The sequence below is a fragment of the Babylonia areolata genome, chromosome 4 (assembly GCF_041734735.1).
Source record: "Babylonia areolata isolate BAREFJ2019XMU chromosome 4, ASM4173473v1, whole genome shotgun sequence".
Taxonomy (NCBI): Eukaryota; Metazoa; Mollusca; class Gastropoda; order Neogastropoda; family Buccinidae; genus Babylonia; species Babylonia areolata.
Genome location: NC_134879.1, coordinates 47,688,658 through 47,698,657, shown reverse-complemented (window position 1 = coordinate 47,698,657; position 10,000 = coordinate 47,688,658). Strand labels below are relative to the sequence as shown.

At 47.9% G+C, this 10,000-nt stretch overlaps 1 protein-coding gene across 1 annotated transcript in view; it reads right to left on the bottom strand.

Moving 5' to 3' along the window:
- Window positions 1–7,691, bottom strand: part of LOC143281472 (uncharacterized) — a 70,741-nt gene extending 63,050 nt beyond the window's left edge. Inside the window, exons 1-3 of the mRNA XM_076586682.1 lie at window positions 6,445–7,691; window positions 4,994–5,973; window positions 4,643–4,928 (exon numbers count right to left, since the gene is read on the bottom strand). Of these exons, the coding sequence (XP_076442797.1) occupies window positions 4,643–4,928; window positions 4,994–5,973; window positions 6,445–7,691 (2,513 nt within the window). The remainder of the gene's footprint in view (window positions 1–4,642; window positions 4,929–4,993; window positions 5,974–6,444) is intronic.
- Between the last annotated feature and the right edge of the window lie 2,309 nt (window positions 7,692–10,000).

The window sequence follows — 10,000 nt, the reverse complement described above, 5'->3', positions numbered from 1 at the left end:
AAATCCCTCAACCTTTGTCCCTGTCTGTTTCTCTGTCTGTCTTTCTGTCTTTGTCTCTCTCTGTCTCTCTGTTTCTTTCTCTCACCTTTTTCTGTATCTCTCTGGACTTATCATTTGAACGACTACGCGCAATCTCTGTCTCTTCCCCCCCCCCCCAGGCCCCCTCCCCCGCCTCTCTCTCTCTCCCCCTCTCTCTCTTTCTTCTCTCTCTCTCTCTCTCTCTGCCTCTCTCACCGTTTCTTTGTGTGTTTCGCTCTTTCTGTCTCTCTCTGTCTCTGCTTCTGTCTCTCTTTCTGTCTTTGACTCTCTCTGCATCTCTCTGTGTGCTTTTCTCTCTCTCTCTCTCTCTCTATTTCTCACTCTCTTTGTGTGTCTCTCTTTGTGTGCCTCTCTCAGTTACCCTCTCTGTCTCTCTCACCCTCTCTCTGTTTCTGTCTCTCTATCTGTCTTTGTCTCTCTTGTCTCTCTCTGCAATTCTCTCTCTCTCTGCCTCTCTCTCTGTGTCTGTCTCTCTTTGTGTGTGTCTCTCTATGTGCCTTTCTCTCGATTTTTCTCTCTGTCTCTCACTCTCTCACTATATGTTTCTGTCTCTCTCTCTGTCTTTGCCTCTCTGTGCATATCTTTCTCTCTCTGTGTGTGTCTCTGTCTGTCTGTCTGTTTCTCTCTCTGGTGTGTTGTCTCACCCGTTGGATTCCTTCAACTGTCCTTCATCCTCACTCCAAGGTTTACTGATGTTTCATTCCAGTCTTCCAACGGTCACGTTTTTTTTTTATCCATTCAGTGTATCAGCTCAGCGACGGATCGTCAAGATCGTGACTGCAAAAAAAAAAAAATTGAATATGAATTTCAACAGAGAGAGAGCGGTCCAGAGAGGGACAGAGTGAGTGCTAGAAATATAGGGGAAGAAGGAGGAAGGGAGAGAGAGAGAGAGAGAGAGATCGACAGACAGACAAAGCGAGGTTGACATATAGAAAGAAACACACACATACATATATACAAACACAAACACACACACACACACACACACACACACACACACACACACACACACACACACACACACACACACACACACACACACACACACACACACACACACAATGTAGGGAAAACATACAACAGGATAAGATAATGCATTAAGACGAATCCCCGGGCCTTCCGCTAATCCTCCATGCGGAGGGGAGATAACGGATTCCAGCGTTGGATTGAAATATACAGATTCCTGATATCATGTTACAGCAGGCTGAAGTCCCGAGTACACTGTGTGTGTGTGTGTGTGTGTGTGTGTGTGTGTGTGTGTGTTAGTGTGTTTGGGCGCGCGCGCGCGCGCGTGTTTTTATGGTGTGTGTGTGTGTGTGTGTGTGCTTGCGTGTGTGTGTGTGTGTGTGCTTGCGTGTGTGCTTGCATGTGTGTGTGTGTGTGTGTGTGTGTGTGTGTTTGTGCTTACGTGTGTGTGTGTGTGTGTGTGTGTGTGTGTGTGTGTGTGTGTGTGTTAAATATGACTGGATCAGCATGAGTTTGTGCAGTCTCATGCGTTCTTTCCACATTTCATTGCTTTTTGGCTTGGCTTTGCAAAGTTTGAAACCGTGTTGTTGTTGTTGCTGTTGTTTAAAGCTTTCACATCTACTGCCTCCACAAGAAACATATCACCGTCTAAATAACGTCATATGCAAGGCACTGCAGACATATATGTTTTTGTATGGGGAGCACGTCCGTGTGTGTGTGTGTGTGTGTGTGTGTGTGTGTGTGTGTGTGTTTCTCTCTGTATGCATATGTGTATAACTATATGCACATGTACGTACATGATTATGCATATATAAACAAGAGGCAAAGCCTTCAAGACTCACTTGTGCTCCGCACTTGATCCATTAGGTGAAACAAAAAAGAAGAGATTAAAAAAAATTGTTGGAATGTGCTCTAATACAAATATGATATATAAGATAAGCTTTGAAGAAAAAAAATAATTTACACACACACACACACACACAACAATACGCATGCGAGCGGGATCGAACCATGCATGTTCAGTTCCGAAGCAAGCAGACTTATCCCCACTGCTGCGGCGCATGTGACGTCATTTGACTGAATTTAATAAGTAAAGCAATGTTGACGTTTTCTTCTTCGTGCGACAAATAGACGTCATTGTAGTGGACGAAATAACGCCGTTTAAATCATATTTTTTGGTGTGTTTTTATCATATCTCGATTATTCTTTTATTTCGGCGGTAAATGAGACGTTGCCATCGCTTCAAGCCCACCGCACCACATGGTAGATCTCTAGATCTGCACTGACGAACCAGTCAACAACGGGCTGAAAGAAACGATCGATTCAATTTTTCATTTATGTTCATTCCAGTTTTTTTCAGTGTCCACTTTAGAATTTTCATGTGCAGTAAACACGTCGATGGTGTTGTTAGTATCACTGTGTGTGTTCTGTCCAGAATTTGTATTTCTTTCCTTTTAATTGTGAACAAGAAAAACGAGGTCATGTCTTCGAACACAACCTATCTTCTAGTAATCCTAACTCAGTGGGAAGCGGTTTTTAGAATTTTCAGATTTCAGAATGTATGTCAATGAAATAAACCGTCAATGATTTGGAAATACGGCTTAATTCGTGTCACGACCCCCCTAGGGAAGAGGTCGAGAACTATTTTAAAACCTAACGCCCAACCCAATTCACCCGACAACACAAACACAGAATACAGATATTTCTCGTCCACACAAAATTTATTCTCTTCCGCTCTGTCTATCCCACTCACGCAACCTTACTCACACAGCCTATACTTGCAATAAAACAACAAAACAACCATATACTATAACTTCAACAACAAAAAACGAACAGAAGTCGTATACAAAACTACGGATTCTCCCAAATGTAATCGAAAGCAATTTTCCACACACACACTCAAGGAGAAGCAAATCACCCCAAAAACCAGGACTGGTACACAGATGCTTTAGTCTTTGGCGGGTTCAGGAAGTTTTCCTCTTAAGAGGAAAACAACAACAAAAACAAAAAAACTGACACACGGCCCACACAAACTTCGGCGGGTTCGACCCAAGGCACAAGCCCCCGGTCAAAAGGCCTAGGTGCCAGGACTCGGCATACAATGCCCAGCAATGGACCAGGCTGCAAGTCAAAAGGCCCGGAACACAGGACGCCAGTCACAGGGCAGGAAGGGGCGAAGACCCAGGACAGCAGTCACAGGGCAGGAGGGGACGAACACCCAGGACACCAGTCACAGGGCAGAAAGGGGCGAAGACCCAGGACAGCAGTCACAGGGCAGGAGGGGACGAACACCCAGGACACCAGTCACAGGGCAGGAAGGGGCGAAGATCTGGGTCACCAGACGAAAGGCCCGGGACACACAGCACACAGCGAGAGCTGGAACATTACGGAATGTTCCCCCCGTACTGAGCAATACTAATTCTAACGATATAATTAACAAAAAAACAAATGTACAGCACATTCAAAATGAAAACCTGGAATATAATTCCATTGACAAGACGAATTATAGGAGTAATATACGGCACTCGCACTCTCTACACCTATCATACAGAGCCAACGCCCAATTTTACCCAACAGTGAACTGAGGTAAAATTGTATCATTTTAAAACTCAATAACAATAAAATTGGCAAAAATATTAGCCGACACAAGAAAAAGTACATATTCACTCGGTGGTAGCACACGAGTAATTAACGAAATAGATTGTGTCAAAACCTAACGTACAGCTTTCTTGTCGAACATCTTTACACACCTACATCCCTGACAGAAGTACAACCAAGCTAAATAGACAAGTGGCTTCTTACCTGCCACAGGTGGCGTACACTAACGACCACCACAAAGACACGACGACGACGACGAAGACAGACGAAGAAACACCGAAGTGGCTCCCATGGAGGACAGCCGGTCCTCACTTCGTATGGTGCCTAGATGTCGGGGTAGCTACCCCACCAACAACAGGAACGACCCGTACACTACGGCAGTCGGGCTGCAAAAGCCCCGAATATTGTTGCTGCCCAACAATATTTCATATTCGCTCAGGTGAGCGAGTAATATGCATGCACGTGGTTCGTGCGCAAATCAAGACTTCTACCCGAACTGAAGGATGGGAGAAGGAGGGAAAGTGAAAGAAGAGGGGGGAGAAAAACGAAGACGGGCCACACGCCCTAACTGTCGTCACAAGTTGTGACAATACCCCCCATTCAAGTTCAAACTTCACGTTTGGAACTTAAACACACCGTCACAACGACTGACGGACAGACAGACACACGTGACAACTCTCGCCCTGCCCTTCCGCATTCCCGAACGTCTATTAGTGGTCAAGGACAGTTACCAAAACAAAACAGTTTGTCCAGACCAACGAAACAAGAGAAGAGAAATTTATACGAAAGCTATCTTAACTTTACAGCTAGTAAGGATACGCGGAAGCGTGTGCTTCCTAATTTAAGAGTAGAATATAGAGGTATGTGCAGAAGTCAAATGGGACTGCGCATACTCTTCTTTGATTAACACTGCCGAAATCACTTTTCGGGAAATGCCGATTCTTGCTCCGGCAGACGACTGAGATAGTCGGCTCCAACATTTTCTTTTCCAGGGATAGCTTGCACTGTGAAGGAGAAAGGCTGGAGCTGCAGCGCCCACCGTGCCAGTCTGCCGCTGACCGTTCTTGCTCTATCCAGGTATTGCAGAGGGGCATGATCGGTCTGGACGACGAATGGTTTGCCGTACAGGTATGGCTCGAACTTTTGTATGCCCCACACGAGCGCCAAGCATTCTCTCTCGATCGTGGGATAGTTCCTCTCGGCAGCATTAAGCTTTTTGCTGGCACACGCCACTGGCTGTGGGCCCATCCCGTGATCTTGGAGCAGTAGGGCCCCCAGTCCCACTGCTGAGGCATCTGTTCTCAGCACAAAGGGCTTGGACAGGTCTGGTAGGAATGGGGTGTATTGTCAGAATTCAGTTGGAGTGAACAAGTCTCCAAGTTTGTACGACCTGGCAGATCGGTGAGTACGTCTCCAAACTCTCTCACAAGCTTGAGGACAGCCTCTTTCAGTGAAGGATTGGTTGGGTCAACCACAACATCCTCAGGCCCCTCGGACGCCTCGAGGGGTATAAGAGGGATATCTCGCTCCACAGTACGAGTCTCCTCCCAGATCTCACCGTCATCGACCACTGCTATAGCTAGAGACATCTGGGGAATGCGTTCAACATACTGTTTTAGTAGGTTGGCATGATACAGTTTTTCTTTGGTACCAACCCGAACACAGTAGTCAGCCAGTCCTACACGTCGCAGGACAGTGTATGGACCTTGCCATTCCAACTCTAGTTTGTTGTGTTTGGAAGGACGGAGGAGCAGAACCCTGCTACCCTCAGCGAACTCTCGTCGCTTGGCCTTGGCATCAAAGTGCCTCTTGTATCTTCTGGCAGCCTTTTCGAGATTCTGCTGCGCCAGAGTGCATGACTCAGCTATCTTGTTACGCAGATCGACCACGTATTCAGCTGCTGTCTGAACATCCGACCTCTCGGGATGAAGCCAGTGTTCCCTGAGGATTTGCATGGGACCGCGAACAGTCCTGCCATAGAGCAGCTCAAAGGGAGAGTAGCCCGTGCTCTCCTGTGGGACTTCCCTGTATGCGAATAATAAAGCCGGGATCCATCTATCCCAGGCTCGCGGCCTTTCGTGTGACAGTCTGCGCAACATGGTTTTCAATGTCGCGTTGAAGCGCTCGACAAGGCCATTACACTGGGCATGGTAAGGAGTGGTGGTCAGGCCTCGGACAGACAGAAGGCGATAGACTTCTTGCATCACCTGACTGGTGAACTGTGTCCCTCGGTCAGTAAGGACCTCGGAAGGAATACCCGTGCGAGTCCACATGTTGAAGAGAGCCTCTGCCACAGACTCAGATGTAATATCTTTGAGCGGAACAGCCTCTGGGTATCTGGTCGCATAATCGACCATGGTCAGAATGTATCTGCAACCAGACTCGGAAGCAGGAGCTATTGGACCAACAATGTCTACTGCCACTCGGCTGAAGGGTTCAGTCATCAGAGGCATTTTAACCAAAGGCACTCTGGGAACCCGCCCTTTTGGTACAGTTTTTTGGCACCTGTCGCAGGAAAGAACGAAACGTTTGATGTCCCCGCACATACCTGGCCAATAGAAATGAGGAAATATTCTCTGTTGCGTCCGCCTAAACCCCAAATGACCAGACATTGGAGCCTCATGGCCCAGGCGTAGCACTGTGGAACGCAAAGGCCTCGGTACACAGATCTGGGTCGCCTGGCCTCTGTGATCTTTAAACTGCCGCATCAACACCCCATGCTTTTTAAAATAAGAGACCTCGCCTGAAGGGGTCTTCTGTAAAAGGCCTGAACCAGCCCTATCACGTGCCTGACGAAAATCAGGATCGTCATTTTGCTGGTGCTGTAAGTCTTCCCGTGACACATGGATCTGAATATCCTTGACGGGCAGGGGAGGCAAGGGTTTGGTATTTGCTGCAGCCTGGGCTCTTGTTTGAACGGCGCCCACAAGGCTGGGATCAGCATAGACGGGCACGACCATTGAAGAGCCGTCCCCTCTCCAGGCACAATTCCCAATGAGAACTTCAACAGGAGACTCCATGACAGCCACGTCCAAAACACCCTGTATGAACGGGGACTGAAAGTCCACCCTGGCGATGGGCAGAACTGAGGAGCACCTTGACTCTGCCAACACCACACGAACTGTGGCCCCAGTAAAACAGTCGGGTCTTACGAGTCGCCTGGCTACAACAATCAACTGGGCTCCCGTGTCGCGTAAAGCTTGCACTGTGTGGCCATTGACAGAAACCTCGCAGCGAGGCGAGTACTGTTTAGAAGCACAAGACGTGCAAAGCGTCGGGGTCATTGCATTAACACCCTGTGCAGGTGAGACATGAGCAATGAGTGAGACCCTCTTGGGTTGCCGGCACTCTTTGGCCAAGTGACCTGGCTTCCCGCAGTTGAAGCAGGCAGGTATTCTTGTAAAGTCTCTTCCCTTTTCGTTGTTTGGAGCTGAATCCCCTGACCCATGTGGAGGTCCTTTTTTCTCCGCGCCCAGATTGAAACTGCGGTCGGAAACCCTACTACTTTTTTTGGAAACTCGAAATTCAGCTTCCGCCATGCGACCTGCTCTCCGAGCATTGACAATTTTAGTAGTGATATGGGCAACGTCCTCAACTCTATTGGGTTCCTCACGCCGAACTTCAGTGACGAGATCGGGATTGAGTGTGGTCAAGAACTGCTCCTGAAGGACCAGATCTTTAATGTCCTCTGCATCAGATTCATCCCGTCCAGCGGCCACACACCACCGGGAGAAACAAACCTTCAGCCTGCCCAGAAACTGATCAAACGTCTCTTCCGCTAATTTCCGCATTGAACGGAACCGTTTGCGGTAGGAATCTGCATCCAGGCGGAATTCATGAAGCAGAGCTGCTTTTAAGATGTCATAATCGTGTAGTTGTTCTGGTTGTAACCGTAGGCAGGCATCTCTCGCCCGACCCTGCAAAAGGGCCACCAGGCGGGCTGCCCAGGAGCTACGCTTCCACTTATTTAATCCCGCCACTCTCTCGAAGTGGTTAAGGAAGCTATCGAAATCGTCTTTCTCATCATACGGCACAAGCGGAAACTGATGAGCCGTGTGAGCTTCTAGCTCTTCCTGGCGCAGTTCCATTTTCCTCTCGAATCTACGTCTTTCCTCCTCATCTTTTTTCTTCCTATACTCTTCTTCTTTTCTATCCTTCCATTGTCTGTACTTTCTCTCTTCATCCCTAGCCTGACGCTCTTCCTCCCTAGCCTGACGCTCTTCCTCCCTGGCTACTGCATCAACCACAAACCGGGCCAACGCCTCTCCAGACAAACCTAAGTCAGTGCCCAACACCCTGAACCTTGAGTACATGTCCTGAGAAGGTACGGCATTAGACTCATTCTTCAAGCCTTCATCGAAAGCACCTTCAGGATTAGCCTCCTTCAGGTGGCCCTGAATCCATCCGGACAATTCAGTCTTTTTTTCAGCACTCAGAGAAGGTGTACTGCCTTCTGCCCTGACCCCCCGTGACCCCGAACTAGGAGTAGAGGCCGCAGAAGTTTTTCGTGTTACAGGCATGTTTTCTTAATTCACAATGTGCAACAACTACACAAAACTTGAATTAAGATTAAGTCTCTAAGTCACTAACTCCAGGTCCCCACTTCACTCAACCGTCCAACAGTAAGAACCTAACAATCTAACAACCTTAATCACCCCCACAAAAGCTAACCAAAACGAAATGCCTGCAACATAAAACGTAGACGAACAAGACGATCACACCCTACCCCCCAACCCGTGTTACATTCCCTAGAACTTGTTACCCCGCATCTCCACCATTGTCACGACCCCCCTAGGGAAGAGGTCGAGAACTATTTTAAAACCTAACGCCCAACCCAATTCACCCGACAACACAAACACAGAATACAGATATTTCTCGTCCACACAAAATTTATTCTCTTCCGCTCTGTCTATCCCACTCACGCAACCTTACTCACACAGCCTATACTTGCAATAAAACAACAACAAAACAACCATATACTATAACTTCAACAACAAAAAACGAACAGAAGTCGTATACAAAACTACGGATTCTCCCAAATGTAATCGAAAGCAATTTTCCACACACACACTCAAGGAGAAGCAAATCACCCCAAAAACCAGGACTGGTACACAGATGCTTTAGTCTTTGACGGGTTCAGGAAGTTTTCCTCTTAAGAGGAAAACAACAACAAAACCAAAAAAACTGACACACGGCCCACACAAACTTCGGCGGGTTCGACCCAAGGCACAAGCCCCCGGTCAAAAGGCCTAGGTGCCAGGACTCGGCATACAATGCCCAGCAATGGACCAGGCTGCAAGTCAAAAGGCCCGGAACACAGGACACCAGTCACAGGGCAGGAAGGGGCGAAGACCCAGGACAGCAGTCACAGGGCAGGAGGGGACGAACACCCAAGACACCAGTCACAGGGCAGGAAGGGGCGAAGACCCAGGACAGCAGTCACAGGGCAGGAGGGGACGAACACCCAGGACACCAGTCACAGGGCAGGAAGGGGCGAAGATCTGGGTCACCAGACGAAAGGCCCGGGACACACAGCACACAGCGAGAGCTGGAACATTACGGAATGTTCCCCCCGTACTGAGCAATACTAATTCTAACGATATAATTAACAAAAAAACAAATGTACAGCACATTCAAAATGAAAACCTGGAATATAATTCCATTGACAAGACGAATTATAGGAGTAATATACGGCACTCGCACTCTCTACACCTATCATACAGAGCCAACGCCCAATTTTACCCAACAGTGAACTGAGGTAAAATTGTATCATTTTAAAACTCAATAACAATAAAATTGGCAAAAATATTAGCCGACACAAGAAAAAGTACATATTCACTCGGTGGTAGCACACGAGTAATTAACGAAATAGATTGTGTCAAAACCTAACGTACAGCTTTCTTGTCGAACATCTTTACACACCTACATCCCTGACAGAAGTACAACCAAGCTAAATAGACAAGTGGCTTCTTACCTGCCACAGGTGGCGTACACTAACGACCACCACAAAGACACGACGACGACGACGAAGACAGACGAAGAAACACCGAAGTGGCTCCCATGGAGGACAGCCGGTCCTCACTTCGTATGGTGCCTAGATGTCGGGGTAGCTACCCCACCAACAACAGGAACGACCCGTACACTACGGCAGTCGGGCTGCAAAAGCCCCGAATATTGTTGCTGCCCAACAATATTTCATATTCGCTCAGGTGAGCGAGTAATATGCATGCACGTGGTTCGTGCGCAAATCAAGACTTCTACCCGAACTGAAGGATGGGAGAAGGAGGGAAAGTGAAAGAAGAGGGGGGAGAAAAACGAAGACGGGCCACACGCCCTAACTGTCGTCACAAGTTGTGACAATTCGGGAGACTTACAACCTGTTATTGGTATGACTTTG